We start from the raw sequence: 18,905 nt of genomic DNA, 5'->3' as shown, positions 1-18,905 counted from the left end.
ACAAAACCACTTTTGCTTGCTCACCGCTGTCAATTTTTGATGTGTGTGTGTGTGTTTTTAATTGTAGTGTAAGACTCTTTCATCTACCCAGGGCATGTCTACACCAGGGCTATGGAGCGAGAGGATCTCACGATATGCTGATCGCGAGATCCTCCCCCTCAGTCTACACATGGCACACGACGTCCCAGGAAGAAGAGGACGTTGCGCCCGCCATTTTGTTTTTGGGTGTTCTTTTTATCAAAAATGAGCACAGGAGTGCTCCAAAGATAAAGGTATTTAAACAAAAAAACCCTCCCGTTCCCCCCACTCCACCCCCAATGTTTACTCGTGAGGAGCTGGATTGAAACCGGGATGGTGGTCCACACCTCCCATGGTCTCGGGACGATCCCGAGACCAAGGGAAAAAAACAGGATTAAAGCCATCCCGGTTATCCCGAGGCAAGGGAGGGATCATCCCTCCATGCCCCCGGGATCCCCTGTGCATCAGGGATCACCCATCAGGGATCACCCATTGTCTAGACATGCCCCCAGTTTGTCCTCCATTTGGACAAATGGTTAGAGGAAGGAAAACTTTAGATAGGGTTGGCAGCCATTTTCTGGTCAATGCTTCTGTGACTTTAACCCCCTGTGCGACAGACAGAAATTCAACACGTGCAGCTCTCACCATCATTTCCATACTGCACCTGTTGAATTCCTCCTAACCATATACAGTTAAAGGGCCTAGACACCCTGTCATGGGATGGGGGTGGAGAGAGAAGCTGGGGGTGGGTGGGGGGAGATATGCAACAGGGTCGGCATCCTTGATTCAAGTGCATCTTGGGCAGCTGAATAAACTATTTGAGCCTTTTTCTTGGGCAGATTTAATTATCAGGAGCTGGAGGAAGCAAGTTCCTCTTTGCTTTGCTTTTGGTAAACTCCTGCCTGGTTTAAATGAAGATAAAGAGGGCCACACACCAACATTACAATGGAGAATTTGTTTATAGACTATCAGTAGAGAAGCCATAATGCTGCCCTTTATCATTGCTTGCCATGCCACTGACAACCTATAATGCACACACCACCTCCGCTCCTCCATAACTCTTTATTTGACTGTTTCGTGCCAACTCATGCCCTGGCAGATGCCTGGCGTGTATCAGCCGTATGATTTATTACCTCATTTAATAAACAATGTGGAGGAAAGAATGAGATATTTTCTTTTAAAATTAAGAACCTTCTCTCCATTTTTACTGACAAGAGCTCTGGCTCCTTCTGTATTTGAGGCACACCATTTATTGCGTGAGAAAATAATAATAATTAAGTACTGCCTGATTTCCCCACCCTACCTCATCTCCAGCCTGTCCCTGGAAGAGAAATTTATGCAATATCCCAGCATATAAATGAAACCATCCTAGCTGAATATTATATTGTCATGGCAGGCTTTCCTGAATGGATTCCACTGATAATAAATAGCCTGGATGTGTTGTCTCCTGAAGATTTAATAGCCATTTCATTTCGGTTGGCAAACATAACAATATAATTTCTCCAGAAAATTTGCCCAGACATCACATTTCCCTGCTTGACATGGAGGGTGGAGGATATTGGAGCACTAATATTTGCCAGCTTTGAATGTATGTCCCATGGTGATGGTTAAGGGCATTTTCATGCAAGTACTTAATACAATGGTCAAACTCATTCTCTCTGCCCAGGGAAACTTAGCAATTGTAAATCTGTGAGGCATTTGTGAGTGGAGAAGGAAGCATAGAATAAAGACACAGACACCAGAGCTTGGGATAAACTAGGGCTTCTTTATTTAAACAAGGGAACTTCACCCCTCCCTGGATCTGCATGTGAAAGTGTGGGAATCTATTAGATTCTTTCTTCAGGCACCTAAACTGCCATTATGGGCAAGCCACTCTCCAAAGCCAGGAGTCAGGTAAACCCAGCCCCTCTCTTATGGGACACTATGAAAGTTTGGGAAGACCGGTCTGCGTCATCCCCACTCAGTGCTGCAGAGCTCCGAGTAGATGAGACAATGCCATATCATGACACGAGAGCTGCAAAGCCCCCGAGGAGCAGGACCTCCGGATATGCCAATCACCAAAAGGTGCCAGAGTGCTCACCGTCCCTATTATAAATCATGCAAATTCCCGCACACCCCTGTCAATCCAGTCTAATCCACCTATTTACTCACCCTCTGCTAATCATAATTTCAGTGTGGAGTAGGCAAAAACCTGCAGCAGGTAAAATTCCTACTCAGCCCCCCCACAAAGGGAGTGACTGGATAATCCCATACTAGTTAAAAGGAGGGAGGGTGGGAGCCAGAAAGCGAAAGAGGCCGAGCTCCAAGCAAGGCAGGCCTTTAGAGGCTCTGCCTCGCCCACGCTTCACGCTGCCCACGCTTCACGCTGCCCACGCTTCACGCTGCCCACATGCCCTTGCATGTGCAGTGTCCTTCTTCCCTTCCCTTCCCTTCCTTCCCACCCGCAAAAGCCGCCTGGCTGGGCAACGGGCATATTAAGCAAGGAACTTCTGGATCTCTACAAAAACTTCTCATCACTACACCAAATTACAATCCCCAAGATCATTTGAGGAAAGCCAAGGTGCGGGGTGGGTGGGGGCCTGAATGCGGTTCCAAGACATGGTGCTGCCTGAGGTAAAGCAACAGATGATGTTATCACCCCACCCCCACCCCACCCCCCAAGTTACGGTGCATTGTACACAAGGCTGTTCAACTTATTTCGGCATCTGAGGCAAAAAATCCCATTAGTGCCTCTTCTCCTCCCTCAAGCAGTAAGAATTTGCTGCCCTCTCATGACATCCAATATCAGCTGCTTGAAGCAGTTGCCTCGTTCTGCCCAATGGCAGGGCCGGCCCACAGTTAGTGATATAAAGCAGGTGCAATATGTCATGCAGATATGCCATTACCAGCATATTTGAGGCCCTTTCACAATACTTGAGTCAAGATAATTCAACTGTACATTCTAGTTTGATTCATTTATATTTATAGCCTTCCCTATCCCATGGGTTCGGGGCAGCATCTGGCAATTTCTTGAAAGTCACAGCTGTCATGATCCCCAAAGGGCTTACAATTTTACACTTGCATGATAGAATACAACAGTGCAAAAAGTGCTTTAGCCGGTCATGTGTAAATGTCTCTACTGCTGGATTGAAATAATTTTATCCACTTTTGTAAACTGGGTCAGGTAAATTGGATTGGGTTTGGTTTAGTGCCTTCATTCCTTGTAGACAGCCTCTCTCCCCTGTGCCTCCATTTTGATTTCTAATATTAACTAAAATCACCACATTAAAATATAATTCCTGTACCAATTTTGAACAAGTATGGAGAGAGAGGTTCTCTGGGTGCCTGCCACTAGTGGAATTCCCTTCCTCACGAGGCTCAGGATCAAACTACATGTTATGTGACTTGCATAATGTGTAATTTCTTTTTCAAGAATAAGTGTGGGTAGCCTTGATTCAGACTGAGATCAGTGCTTACTGGGAGAGGAGAATTATCCTCCCCACCCCCTCTGTTTGCTCCCGGAAATTTGACACCCTGTACAGGAATTTAAAAACAAAAAGAAGTTTCCATTGACTCCAACAGATACACCTTTCTTTTTTTAAAAAAAAGAAAAGGTAGGTTGGGCGGGTCTGTGAGTGGCCCGAAGTCACCCAGTGTGCTTCAAGGTTGAGTGTGTACTAGAACCCGGATCTCCCGACTCCCAGTTCAACACAATAGCCACTACACCACACTGGCTCCACCACACTGGAATACGCACGGATTGGTTTTAGAAGTATTCAAAGAAAGAATGAATGGGATGGGAAGAAGTGTTCCCTCAAAGGCAATGCTTTGTTTCCCTTGTTATAGATGCACTCAAAAAAAGTTGTTTTAGGAAAGGGCAGAAATGCAGGCAGTGATACTATTCCGTTGTTTATGTTGAATCAGAAAGCAAAAAAGAAAAGGGAAAAAGCTCCACAAGGCATTGTCTCCTGATGCAAACACAGAGGGATTGAATAGGACAAAATACTGCTTCCTTTGATAACCAAAGCCTTAGCAACTGTTCACTTGCTCCAAGCTGGTGTCCAGTTGCTGAGCCTGCTCTGAAATTGATTCCCTCTTGCCCCAACCCATCAAAAACCTTCAGTTTCACAGTTCATTGAGATCTAGGTCTAGATATCCCATGCATATTTTTGCATAATTAATAGGACTGGGAAGCCCACTTGGAAAGGGCCTCTTTTGCAAAAACCGTATGCCAGATTGTTCTTCTGGCCTTGGGACAGCAGGCACCGGAGGGGTCGATGAACCTCCTGCAGTCATTTTGGCTGCGGTGATATGGTTGGTGGAAGCTTGCCAGCCGCAAATGTGAAAAGGTCTAAAATGTCAGTGGCTTCCTCTGCGTGTTTGAACAGCGAACATTTGCAATTTATGAAGCATCTCGGAGAGGCTTTGCAGATAATGAGGAACACTGAACGAAGAAAGCGGCGTCAAATGATATAGCACAGGAGTGCGGAATGTCGTTTGCTCGAGGGCTGAATTTCATTTCGGAGAAGCTCTTGGCGGCTGCATTTCAGTAGTGGGTGGGGCCAAAGGGAAAGGGGTGGAGCAAAAACAAAACAGAAATCAAAGTATGTTAGCTTAAAGCTCTTACTGCCAGTAACTAACCCTTAGGAGAGGCATTTCAACCTTTTAGAAAGTGGGGAAACTGTACAAAAACTGGGGAAACTTTCCCTTTCTTTTTCAAGGAAAGGGGTTGGGGCCAGGGGTAGGGGGCATGGATTGGGACCCTGGATTGAGAGCTTGATTGGGACCCTAAGCAGGCCAGATCTGGCCACCAAGTCTGGGTTTCTGCACCCACGCTCTAGCAGGATGCTACACATGTGGTATTTAGTGTCATCTGTTCTCAGGTCAGCCTGTCACCGCTCATGTCTTCATCTTCTCTTCTGTGTTTTTGCAGAACACTTGAAAGAGAAGCTGGAGGAGTATATGGCTCGTTTTGTCAAAGTGAGAATTCTGCGCACCAAGAAGAGAGAAGGGCTCATTCGCACCAGGCTACTTGGAGCTTCCATAGCGAAAGGAGAAGTCTTGACCTTCCTGGATTCCCATTGTGAAGTCAATGTGAACTGGCTGCCGCCTTTACTTAGTAAGTCACACTGTTTCAAATAGCACTGGACTCTTCATGATGGCAGAGCATAGAACATACTCTCAGGAACCTGTTCATGGCATACAATGTGACTCCCAAATATTTTATCCAGAATGACCCACCAACAGGATTGTGACCTTTTTTATATGACTCACATGTACATTTGGACCTCTGATTGGGAAGAAGTAAAACTTTCTAGATTCATAATGCTAAGCATAGTTGCCAGGGGCTTACAGCTGAGTAAACATGATTAGGGCTGAATTCAGCACTAGAAGTTGGAGTGACCCCCCAGTGGAGTGTCTGCCAACTTTGGCAGGCACTGAATGTTTTAGCACACATTTGGTCCCCTACTATGCCATTTCTAGAATCATTTGTTTACATCATTAAGAAGAGCTTTTAAAATATAAATCTCCCCCAATGTGTTTTAATTGAGTTACTAGCCCACTAGCCTAGCTTTCCCCAAATGGTGCTCTCCAGATGTTATGGACTTCAGCTCCCATCAGCCTCAGCCAGTCAGGAACGCGGAGAGTTGTCTCCCAAAACATCTGGATAGGTGGAGTAGGAGCCACAACCATTCGACAACACAGCACAATAAAACTAGGAAGACAGCAATGCACAGTTGGGTAGTTCTGATACATTTGCCTGGAACATAATTCAGAACCGTTACAATATTTTGGTTTCATTTCAGCTGCATAGTTCGAAGTGCAGCACTCAGAAAGTCTAAAGCATTATGAAATTGTTCACAGGCAGGGGTTGTTCCTTTTGGTCTCCTACGTTTTACTGAATTGTTTTCTTGTAGTAAACATATCCCAGGCCTTGGAGTGCACTCAGAATAGCAAATGCAGAAACAGTGACTCACGATCGACTGCTGTGCTGGATTCCAGCTACAAGAAGCAAAACGGCAATAGTCATAGGCAAAGATGCAGTGGGGCAGAAGCTGAGCCTACCTTCCTCATGAGGCTCCATCACGTCCAGTGACAGTCATCTGCCTGAATCAAAGGACTTCCAGCGTTATGCCGTTGGTCAAATGCATAGAAATAGTTGGCTGTACATGTATCATGAGTTTCCAACTGGGCAGTCACATTCTCTCCTTTTCCCTATTCACCTGACTGCTTTCTATACAATGACAGACCAAAAAAGAAAAACATCATGTATGTCGGGGAAAGGGACGTCAGAGAAAACTGAAATGGATTCAAAGGCATTCAGATTTCTATAAATCCAACATGCGGATTCCGCAGTGCACCAGCTTTTATCAAGTCACATGGATTTTGCAGACCTGTGGACCAGTAGTTTACTTCTGGGGAGATTCGTGCAAGTTCACACTTGCACAGGAGTAATTCTCATACGTCCCTAAAAAAAAAATCTGATTCCATCCAGGAGCTGATGATGGGATGGCAGGCGCCACACTGCAGTAGTGGGTGGGGCTGAAGGCAGAAAAGAAAGGGGATGAGGCCTAAAAATGCCAGCCTATTTTAGCGTAAAGCTCTTACTGCCAGTAACTAAGCTTTAGGAAAGGCATTTTAAAATGAGGAGAGGGGGAATGATGGACGAAAGCCAGGAAACCTCCAAATGATCAGTGATCAGGGAAAAGAGAATGGGGCCAGGGTTAAACCCACAGGGCCGGGTTGGGATCCCAGGCAGTCCCAATTTGGTCCTTGGGGTTTTATTTTATTTTATTTATTTATTTATTTATTTATTTATTTATATTTATTACATTTTTATACTGCCCATCAGCTGAAGCTCTCTGGGCAGTGCATAATTAAAAACCATAACATATAACAAGTATAGATCAATGTTAAAACATTAAAAGTTAAAAACGCAATATAAAACCAGCTAAGTTAAGATCCAGGGAAAGCCTGTGTGAAAAGGTATGTTTTCAGGAGGCGTTTAAAAGATGTTATGTTTTCCGCCTCCCGAACCACACGAGGTAGGGTTCTCCAGAGGGTGGGGGCCGCCACAGAGAAGGCCCCGCCACCAAGGTTCTTCATGGTGGTATTCCATTCTTCTCAGAATGGCCAGTAGGGCCTCCTCTGAGGATCGTAGTTGTCATCTGGATGTATATAAGGGTCAATGTTCTGCACCTATGGGATACATGTCCTGGCCCTGGAGGACTTCTTCACACATTACCTTTTTAATTGCAAATGGAAATGGAACTAGGGGTAAAAGATGTTAACATGGCATGACCCTGTAATCAACCGATACACTGATCTCTAGTCCCTGCTTTTGACTGCTATCAGAGTAGGAGATGAATTACTGCAAAGTTGATACTCATATTTTAAGAACGAAAATGGGTAGCATTTTCTCAGCATGTACACACTCAAAACTGAAATGAGCAAAAAAAAAATGTTTTTTTTTTTATTTTTGCTTGCTAGCTGCCTCCTGAGGTGACAGATTGGGGACAGCTTAGAGCAGCAAAGTGACAGCGATATAGATGACTTGACTTTTGCGGGTCTCGCTGGGATGTGACTCTCTTTGAAGAACTATAATTGCTTCTAATCACTGGCCGAGTGCATCAGCCCCGTTATAGATAGAGAGGCCCGATGCAGATTCGAAAACAGAAATGATTTTAGGGCCATGGGGAACTGCCTAGGCAGTCTTCAAACTTTTTATTTTAAAGTAGAACATGAAGAAGCCTGAGGGATTCACTTTGTGGAAATGTGATAGATGACTTGACTGGACCTGCCGTTTTTTATTTTCTGCTTTCATCTTTCAGACCAGATTGCGCTAAACCATAAAACCATTGTGTGTCCTATGATCGATGTCATTGACCACAATCACTTTGGGTACGAGGCACAAGCGGGGGATGCCATGCGTGGAGCTTTCGACTGGGAGATGTATTATAAAAGAATACCAATTCCACCTGAACTCCAGAAGATGGATCCCAGTGACCCTTTTGAGTAAGTAGCAGCAGCAGCAGTAACACCAAGCAATGGAATGAGATAGCGCAGGCAAACTCTGGCCACCGCAATAGGTCAAGGGTCTTCTGGGCAAATTAACCTCAAATTAAGGACAGCAAACAAAAGCAGCAACAAACACAGGAGTTGTGGGAAAGGTCAAGATAGTCAATTTCAAAAGCTGGGTGATGGATCAATACAAAGCACTGCTACCCCTGATGCTGTAGCTTGAGCAAGGAGGAATCCAGCCTTTAAAGCATCTTGCTCTTTGCAGTTAGTAGAGCCCCCCAAATATAATTGTAGAGAATGGAGAAGAAACGTATCTCTGCTGATTCTTTTTACTATTCCATAGAGTAGCTTTTGAAGAGACATTAGTTTATTATTTCTTGGCTAGAGATTGATGCAACAGATGAATCAAAAGGGAGCCTGCTTTCAGCTAGCAAAGGCCCTGTGTATGATTGATGCAGTTGCTACTGTATACGCCTTGCTGTAATTTAAACACAGGGGTATAAGGCAGAACAGAATCCAGCTGACTTGTGAATAATCTCAGCTAAGCCTGCGTTTTATCCCTGGTATTGTATGGATCAGATAATTCACAGTAACTATCTCCCCAGTCTCCACAAAGTCAAGTCCATTTTTATTTTATGGTATTTTTGTCTGTCATGTAAAAAGGAATTCATTCTCCTCAGCCAACAAATGAAAGGAGAGGAAAGTGGAGTTGGGGTTAGTTCTGAAAACCACAGCCCAGTTAAATTGGTGCTAGTATTCAAAAGCTGATTTGGTTCTATTTACATTGGTCGGGCTAAATCGGGCAAAGTTTAATATGTTCCCATTAAGTGGGGGGCCATGTACATAACACCAAGATAACTTTTAGGATGCTTTTAGGATTTTTTTAGGAAGTTTTAACAATGTATACTATGTTTTTAATCCGTATTTAATGTATTTTATACTTACTGTTGTTCCCCGCCTCAATCAAAATGGAGAGGCGGGTAAGAAATAAATTTATTATTATTTTTATTATAACTGCATACCATTATCTGATATGGATAGACAAGATGGTTGCTAAAACCTTCCTAGTTCCTTTGCTTTTGTTATCACTATGATCAGGCAAGAGGCGTTATGTGATGTCTGTGGCTATGTCCTTTCTCATGGTGAAATTAAACTCTAGTAATAACCGCAGTGAGAAGATGGATGCATTGGAGAGGCAAAGCATCCCTAAATCAGTGCAGTTTTTCCAGGACAATGCAAAGTGCTTTAGCTGCAGTTAGTCAGGACAATAGACATCTCTGTAAGATAAATCTGAGCACAGGGCAAACTAACAAGCAGGGAGCTTGTAATGTTGCTTGATTCACAGGCCATAGCTAGACCTAAGGTTTATCCCTGGATCATCCTGGGGTCAAACCTGTTCATCTAGGTGACACACAGGGGATCCAGTGTTCAGGCAGGGGTGAACCCTGGATGATCCCAGGATAAACCTTAGGTCTAGCTGTGGCCATAGAGCAGGGGTGTCGAACCTCAGGCCTGTAGACCAATCCAGCCTTCCAGGATTCCCCAGATGGCCACCACCCCTTTCCTTTGGCCACACCCCTTTCCCTTGGCCGCATCCCTTTCCCCTGACAACTGGGTGGTTTTTTTTATGGTTTCCTGAATTTTGAATAGTTTATTTCCAATTCTAAAAGGTTGAAATCCCTCTCCTAAGGCTTAGTTACTGGCAGCAAGAGCTTTCCGGTAAACACATTGGCATATTTCACCCCTGCCCCCTTTGGCCCCACCCCCAAGTACTTTGAAATTGAATTTGACTCTCATGCTGAAAGAGGTTTAACCCTCCTGGTCTGGAGCCAGCTTGTGTCCCAGTCTCCATGCCTTCAAGGAAAAATGAAAAGGGGCCATGGCCTCATTCCAAAGCTTTGTGTTCCAGTGGGGCTTAGAAGCATTCTGCTACTCCTAGACATGGCGTGATAACCAAGACTTCCCACTCATCCCCCAAGCTGCATGTGTTTCCGGGGATGAATCCTCAGTCAGAGGACAGGCCCAACTCCTCAGGTGACCCCCTGAATGGAAATATGAACCTGGGGCTACACTGCTGAAATCTTGTTTGGGGCTTCTTGTATGTGTTACTTTGTTCTCTGTTGCACTCATATGCACCATTCCAGAAACGTCACTGCCAGCCTTAAAGCCCAAATCTATGTTCTCCTTGGACACAATTGATTTGCCCATTTGCTTGAGATTATCCAGGTTTGCTCTTTCCTTAGATGGAACAGTTTAGACTGGAGGTTTCCCCGTTTCAGATTTACATTCTTTTCCTAAAGTTTAGTAGTACGTAACTCCCAGAGGAGAGAAAAGTGAAACTTAAAAGGGAGATAAACAATTGCTCGTTCTGTTTAAAAACCTCAAAACGATTAATGTCTCCCCAGGCACATCTAGCTTTTAACTGCATTCCCGTACTCTATAAAACCTACCTGCTGCAGTAAAAGAGGCAGCACACAATTGTGTGGCATCTAAACAGCACTAAAATACTATATATAAAGTGTTGCACATTGATGTGGTTTCTAAAAGGTCACAGAAGTGAATGGAGCCGCAAGGATCACCTCGCTCAACCTCTAGTACAATAAAGCCAGATTAACTGTATTCTAAGCCAGGAGTTCACATCCTTTTCGCATGTGGTGCTGTTTCAGGGCCAAAGGCCAGATGTGCACACATACATGCCCAAACACACATGCACACATATGCATGTGCACACACATCCCAGCAATCCTGACACAGATCACTCTTTCTTCACTGCTGGTACTAGTGAAGAAAGAAATATCTGTTATTAGATTTCTGGGGTAGGAAATTCAGCAATGGCAGCAGATGGGATGCGGGCCAGCCCTGGTCACCTTTAGGGCTGCAATTGAGGCCCTCAGGGTTGTGGGTTGTGCAACCTTGCTCTACATTTTACATTACCCCAAATTACCAAGACGTAGTTTGGTATTAAAGTGCCTTCCAAGATGTTTCACTGGTGTAATCAAGGCAATAACAAACATAATCCTCCCCTCCTTTTTTGTTATTTTCTTAAGACATAGATTTATTTGCAGGGAAAGCAATGGCCATGTGTCAACAGGTTAATGGGGACTGGTGAAATGGTTATAATCAGAAATACCATGCATATGCTTTGATTTCCATCCAGAACATCCTGTCAGCCATCTTTACTTCCTGTTGTGAGTACCTCGTGAGAATTTCAGGTTTCCCGCTTCCCACTTCTTTCTTTGCTTTCCTTATGAGGTAAAAGATGGCTGATGCTGAAACGAACCAGGGACTGCTACTATTCTAAGGTTTTAAAATATGAGACACAACAATAATATTTAACAGTGTTAAAAAAGCGAAAGGATGTTCTGGGTGGAAATCATAGCATATACCGAACTATCTCTTGGTAATTTGGGGTAATGTGAAATGTAGAGGAGGGTTGCACAAACCCCAGTCCCCTGAGTTCTCCAATTAAAAAGTGGAATGTGAAGATAAAAATGTGTATGTTGGTGCAAATAATATTTAAAATTGCATTATATTAGGAGAATAGCTTGCAAATGTGCATATTTCAGGAAAAATATGCACAAAACATGAATTTTCTGCAAATTTTACCCCTCCCCTCCCCACCCAACCCCCCACCCCACCCCACCCAATCTCAACATTTGGGACAAACTGAATTTAAGACTGGAAACATTCTCAAAGTTTGGGAACTTAAGTCTAGAAAAATGAGAAATTGAGAGAAACTGAAAATGACAGATACATGCATCCTGGAAAGCTTCCATTTGCACCAATGGAAGCCTTTTCCCCTCCTAAGTGTAACTACAGTGTGTGGGAGCATTGATTTTTGTCATGATCACAGCTAGGGAGGGAAGGGTTAAATCTCTTATTCCTGAGTATGGCTGTCTCAATGTAAATCTACCCATCCACCCCATGCCATGGACGAAACATTATAATTCCCTGGTACTGGCTGCATGTCATGCAATTAACATAGCTTGTAGTTTGACCCTGAGCCTCAGTTCTTCAACTTTCCATGGGCTTTCAGATAATTGCATCCTAGGTGCTACCTTACTTGATGAATCCGATAACATGAACTGTGACTTTGAAATGGAGCTCTGACTAAAAAACCTGTTAATACAAACAACTATTCTACCCTGTCCTTATTAGTAACATCAAACAGAGGAAGTAATTAGCAAGAATAGAGCTAAAGTCACCCCTTTGTATGTTTCTTTTGATTTTATGATAAAGACTGCATTTTGTTCTTTTTGATTAAATCTCCTTTGGTTAATGCGTTGCCTATGTTTTGGATTCCTGAATTTCAAAAGATTGCCCCCACCTTTTTATAAAAGGCTCCAAGAATCTATTGGTGTTAGTTAGTAGAGTATACAAATTAAATAAGTGAAAATTAAAACAGGGACTTCCTGACAGCTCACAGTTTTTAAAACTGAAACTTTTTTTTTAGAACCTTAACTGGCTCTAAGCAACAACAGTCATACTGTCAAAATACACAAAAACAAAACAGAATAAATACAGAAGCCTTCTGTTTTAAAAGGTAAGTGAAGAGAAAAGGCAATATTTAGTTTTTGCATAAAAACCTTCTTAAGTAATTGCACCCAGTGGCAAAGTCAGAGGCTCAGGTGACCTCAGTGGCACAGAGTGCCTTCTACAAACTCCGGTTGGTGGCCCAGCTACACCCCTATCTAGACAGGGATAACCTGGCTTCAGTTGTCCATGCTCTGGTAACCTCCAAGTTAGATTACTGCAATGCGCTCTACGTAGGGCTGCCTTTGAAGACGGTTCGGAAGCTGCAGCTCGTGCAAAATGCAGCGGCCAGATTGATTTCGGGAACCAGAAGGTTTGACCATATAACACCTGCTCTGGTCCGCTTGCACTGGCTGCCTGTATGTTTCCGAGCCCAATTCAAGGTGCTGGTTTTGACCTATAAAGCCTTACACGGCTTGGGACCACAATACCTGACGGAACGCCTCCCCTGACGTGAATATACCCGGTCACTACATTCAACATCTAAGGTCCTCCTCCGGGTGCCTACTCCGAGAGAGGCTCGGAGTGTGGCAACGAGGGATAGGGCCTTTTCAGTGGTGGCCCCCAGACTGTGGAATGATCTCCCTGATGAGGCTCGCCTGGCACCAAGGCTGCTATCTTTCCGGCGCCAGGTTAAGACTTTCCTCTTTACTCAGGCATATGGCGGCACATCCTAATTACCCCCATGTTTAGTTTTTAATCGGTTTTTAATGCTTTATGTGTGTATGTTCTGTGTTTTGGAGTTTTAAATTTTGCATACTTGTTTTTACCTCAATTTAAGAATTTCTGTAAACCGCCCAGAGAGCCCTGGCTATGGGAGCGGTATATAAGTGAAATACATAAATAAATAAATAAAATGTAGGGCACGTAATTGGAAAGCAACCCACTAAAGAGAAGTGGGGTGATACAAATTGGGAGAATGTGATCATGCCTAAAGTAGGGTGACCATATGAAAAGGAGGACAGGACTCCTGTATTTTTACAGTTGCATTGAAAAGGGAATTTCAGCAGGTGTCATTTGTATATATGGGGAACCTGGTGAAATTTCCTCTTCATCACAACAGTTAAAGCTGCAGGTGCCCTGCCCTCTTTTAAATCTGGTCACTCTAGTAGACCTCCTGCAGCTTTAACTGTTGTGATGAAGAGGGAATTTCACCAGGTGTGACATGCATACAAATGACACCTGCTAAAATTCCCTTTTCTATGCAACTGTTAAAGAGACAGGTGCCCTGTCCTCCTTTTCATATGGTCACCCTACCTAAAGTTACTTAATAAAGGAATACTGTAGCTCAAACCTAGTGAATACCTGATCTTGGGGGTGGTTAGGGGAAAGAGAATGGTGTTGGTTATGTTTTGTTTCAAAATAGAAGTATCATTAATGGATGCCTCGATATTAGAAGAAGGTCATATCATCAGCTTCTGATGTGGCATACATTGAAAAAAGAGGCAATACTCAGAACCTGGTCACTTAAAAACAAAAAACAAAGCAGAGGCTAGGTTTCCCTCTGCCCAGCTATTACTGTAGAGGATGCAAGCAGAGAAAATTGTATGAGAGTATCTTGCCCCTACACGGACAATCAGAGCTATTTTGCCAGATAAACTTTTGCTGTGACAGTGCTAGGCAGCTTGCTGAACATCTGCAGGCAGCTGACCAGGTAACATTTGGAATTAAATTACCTCTTTTTTTTCCTTTTTTTTTTTTTTTTTTGCCATCATCCAGTTTGGCAGTTGATGAGCAGTGGGAGCAGCGGTTTCCGACTGGATACTCTATTGCTGGACAGAAATGCTTGATTGTAGAGAAGTGGGACACTTTCAGCGCCTTGAAGTACAAATTGTATTGTACTTATAGCCACACCGTCACTCAGAGAGGAGATTGCCTCCTGATTGCCGAGGAAACGAGAGCCCAGCTGCAGAGACTGTGTGATCTTGGTTTTGGTGTTGGGGTTTCCCCTCCCCCTGCCTCATCCTTTTGTTATGATCTTCTCAAGATAAATAGTTTTAGGTGAAATCTTAAGAGTTCTGAACAAACCAGTTGTGTGTTTTGCTTTTTATTCAGTCCTCAATCCATGTCTGTGGAGTTCCAAAAAGAAGGGGTCTATCTCCCAAGTTATGCCCTGACCCACTATAAAATGTAAGGGTTATGCTTCCAGCTCAAGACAGGGGGCAAATGTGGAAAACAAGTGTAGAAAAGTTCACCTCTGGGTGCACTCCATGATCTTTCCCTGTATCTGTCACCGCTAGGGATGTTGTGGGTGCCTGACTGAGTCCAATGCACTCCCCTACATCTGCCACCCCCTGGACCCAGTCAGGCACCTGTGACACATTCACAGTCCAAGTACCTGTGAGGCCTGATGAGTTAAACAGCAGGGGAATGTGCAATTTCTGAAGTCTCTATTGTTGCACACAACGGAAGCTCTGAAATTGTGCATTTACCCCATTGTGTAAATGGCAGCCATAAAGACCCCATTTACACAAGACTTTGCACCTTTACCCTTGCATAAATAGGGCCTTTAAGGCTGCCATTTATGCAACAGGAGGAAATGCATAATTTCCGGAGTGAGGGCAGCTGGTTGCTGAACACTTATCAGGCCTCGCTGAGCCTCAAAAGAAGCTTGTGTGGCCCAATGAGTGTGAACGGATGGAAGTGGTGGTGGACCAAGCATTCCATGAAGCAGAAGCAGGTGGCTTCACCCATTCCTGGCCACAGAAGTGCTGGCAGAGTCTTTTCTGCAACACAGCCTTATATTTCCTTTCTGACTCTAAGAAGACTCAGCTAGGATATCCTCAGGGCTGCTAGCCCACCGTTGTCCAGACTAAACGAGAGCCCATCATTCATTCCTCTAAGGCCATAGCTAGACAGGGCAATATCCCAGGGCGATCCCCAGGATTGTTCCTGTGCATCCACATGACACACAGGGGATCCCGGAGCAGGGAGGGATGATTCCTCCCTTTCCCCAGGATATTGCTCTACCCTTTCAGCCCACTTTTTCCGCAGTCCTGGGCTGATCCCGAGAACACAGAATGTGGGGGCAGACATCGCAGTTTGTCCCGGCTCCTCGCAGTCACTCGCAAGGAGCCAGGAACTGCGCCCATTGGGGGTGAGGTGGGGTGAGCGGGGAAAATTGTTTAAAATAAAATAAAAACTCACCTTTTGCTCACGAGTGCTTGTGCACTCATCTCCTTTAAGAAAAACAAAATGGTGGGCGGGACATCCTGTTCTTCCAAGGCTGTCGTGCATCATGTGTAAACAGAGGGGGAGGTCTCGCGATAAAATATTGCGAGATCCTCACCCCTCCATCACGCTAGACCCGTAGGTCTAGCTGAGGCCACAGTCAACTTTAGCCTTATAAAGCTTTGCTTTGAGCAATTTCTCTCTAATTTATTCCGGTGGTGCAGTATTACATTTTGAAGTGCAGGCAATCATTTTGATGGTCCCCATAGCCATGCAACCAAGAAGAGTCCAAAATTGCAGGCAGCTGTGTTGATCGACATCAGTGAACCAGTGCTAGCAGTTTTATCTCCAGCAGGAGTAATTGTCCATTCAAGACACAGGCCTCTTGAAATACTTTACATTACAACAGGGAATAAGATATTGTTACTGGGAAAATTCATCCCCTGCTACCCACTCTGAGGGTTGCAGCTAAGCTCAGGGCAAACATGGAAGTCTGAAGGGAGTAGCAGTATTCATGCTAATAAAAAAGTACTGGCGCTTCATCCCTACAGGCCCTGGCTCCACTACGCCACTGATTTCTTCTCCTGAATGATTATTTTATAGATGGTGAGACAAATGGGTATGTTTGCACCTCCAATCCAGCAAGGTTGGACTGGCTGCAAGATATCCTTTGTCTCCATTTCTCAGAGGTAGGTTGCTACCAACCACATGGGAATACAACCTTTTGGCTTTTCTCTGGATAGGAAAGGATCCAACTGTGTCTGACCATTAATTTTTATTGCCCTAGCAGAAACCAATGGGCCAAGCAAGGATGTTGGAGAAATTCACAATGGAATCAAACAGGTCTGAATTTCTGTGGATCCAGCCCATAGATTCTGCAGCGGATCAATTTTTCCTGAGTTGCATGGATTCTGTGGACTTGAGGACCTTTCTTCTTTCACTTTTCAGAATTTTACGCAAATTTAGTTGAAAAAAATATGTAAAATAAAAGAAACTCCAGCTTAAAATGGACATTTTCCCCATAAGATAAGCATGATTGTGTATTGGGGGGTGGGGGTGGGATTTTGCATTTCGGGGAAATTTGCACATTTTTCCAAGTGTAAATTTGCACACATTTGAGAAATTGAGGGGAAAAACTGATTCCATCAACAAGCAGATGCTGGAACAAAAAACACTTGACTCTCTGTGAAACACAGACTGAATGGATTTTACAAAATCTGTACATCCCTAGGGTCATGTGTTATTGATGGTATGCATTGATTTCTACTAGACCAATGTATAGCCAGACACTGTTGGACCTTTTCCATAGGCTTCTTTTCCCGAGCTTCCTTTATATATCCAAAAGCCAAGTCAGCATGTTTTCCAAGTAGTCCAGCCCATGACCAAGGCCACACTTCTGACTAGGCAAACAACTCTAATCAACTCTTTTCTATTTAGTATATTTACTAAAGAAACTAGCTGAGAATCATTCACAAATAATCATTTGCTTTGAAAAATAAAATGAATGTACAATTAGCTAACAAAACCTTATAAAGATCCTAAGAATAACTCACCAAAGCAGCCTTCGGGTTGAGGGAGGGATGGCGCTACCTGGGCTCCCATCTTGGCTTGTCTTCACTCTTTGGTAGCCAACTAGAGGCAAAGAAAAGATTTCATAATACAGGCATTTCTATGGGGGCTGGGCAGCTGCCAGAGAGGAAAACTCAAAACTCACCAATCAGTAGCCAGTGAAGACCTGATGATATGATTTCTAGAGTTCTGACATGAGGCTGAGTCTAAAGGAAACGTGAAGGGAAAGCTTGGAATGTGTAGATTGATGTCCTATTTTTGATTCCAAGGTTTTTCTAGGGGCATGGCCAGATGGGGCGATATCCCGGGGATCATCCTGGGATCGTCCCTGTGTGCCCACGTGATGCACAGGGGATCCTGGGAGCAGGGAGGGATGATCCCTCCCTTGCCCTGGGATATTGCTCTACCCTTTCATTGCATTTTTTCCTGCAGTCTCGGGATGTGTGGCCTGGTGTCACAGTTTCATCATGGCTCCTCGTGAGTAACTGTGAGGAGCTGGGACCCAGGTATGGGGCCACATGTGGGTGTGGTGGCGGCAGCGGGAGAGGTGTTTTTTTTTTTTAAAGTCACTGTTTCGGTGGAGCACTCCTGCGTATTTTCTAGTTTTAAAAAATAAACAAAATTGTGCGCGCGCTATCCTCTGTCTTCCTGTCACATGCCACATGTAGACTGAGGAGGTGGATCTCGTGAGCATAATACCATGAGATCCTCCCCCCTCCCTCCCAGAAAGCCAGGAGGACTAGCCATGCCCTAGGAAGGAAGGAAGGAGGGAGGGAGGGAGGGAAGGAGGGAGGGAGGGGGTTGGATTTGTTACAGGTGGTTCTGTAAGCATGCTGAAAGAAAGCAATTACCAAATCTGGGTAATTCCTTTTGCAAATTTATTATCCCTTTTTGACGACTATGCAATATTGGCCATATTGGTCTGCCATACTTTTCTTAATGGGCTGCAGCAGGGGTGGAGTACCCCTTTCAACCCAAGGGCCAAATTCAATTTCAGAGATGCTCTTGAGGGCCACATTCCAGTGGTGGGTGGGGCCAAAGTCAAAGGAGGTGGAGCCAAAAGTACAAAAACAAATACCAGCTCTCGCTGCCAGTAACTCAGCAAGGCATTGGGGGAAGAATGGGGGAAGAAACTGCAGAAAGTCTGGGAAAACACTAAGCCATAGGGAGATGGTGAGAAGGGGATAGGACCAGGGAAAGGGGGCATGGCCATCTTGGGAAACCGGAGGGGAGGGCAGATTTGGCCCCTGTGGTTCCCCACCCCTGTGCTACAGTATCCTTCTCTCAGAAGGACAACTCCTAGTGCTATCAATCAAAAGACACTGTGCAGATATTCCATCTTTGCCTCCTTAATAGATTTTCTGTGGTTAAAGGGTTGGGGGGAGAGATGGAAGACCTGGTGGGGAAACGTGGGACAGTTACAAATGGAAGAGGATGATGTCTGTGAATAAGGCAGGGTAAATGCACAATAAAAACTTCTATGAGTTTCTATTGCTGGTAGGTACCAGGTTTGTAGGTGAGCATATAAAGCGCATGAATGTATAGGGATAGACAAAAAAAAAATCAGCTTCTCTACTGCTGTGTGGCAACTTTGTTGTGGTTCAGGCTGCACT

At 44.4% G+C, this 18,905-nt stretch overlaps 1 protein-coding gene across 1 annotated transcript in view; it reads left to right on the top strand.

The window, feature by feature from the left end:
• Positions 1-18,905, top strand: part of GALNTL6 (polypeptide N-acetylgalactosaminyltransferase like 6) — a 642,113-nt gene that overhangs the window by 509,775 nt on the left and 113,433 nt on the right. The window contains exons 6-7 of the mRNA XM_063135437.1: positions 4,931-5,116; positions 7,830-8,013. Of these exons, the coding sequence (XP_062991507.1) occupies positions 4,931-5,116; positions 7,830-8,013 (370 nt within the window). The remainder of the gene's footprint in view (positions 1-4,930; positions 5,117-7,829; positions 8,014-18,905) is intronic.

Source organism: Elgaria multicarinata, chromosome 10 (assembly GCF_023053635.1).
Source record: "Elgaria multicarinata webbii isolate HBS135686 ecotype San Diego chromosome 10, rElgMul1.1.pri, whole genome shotgun sequence".
Classification (NCBI taxonomy): Eukaryota; Metazoa; Chordata; class Lepidosauria; order Squamata; family Anguidae; genus Elgaria; species Elgaria multicarinata.
Note: the sequence above shows the minus strand (reverse complement) of the source record. Positions and strands in the feature narration are given on the sequence as shown.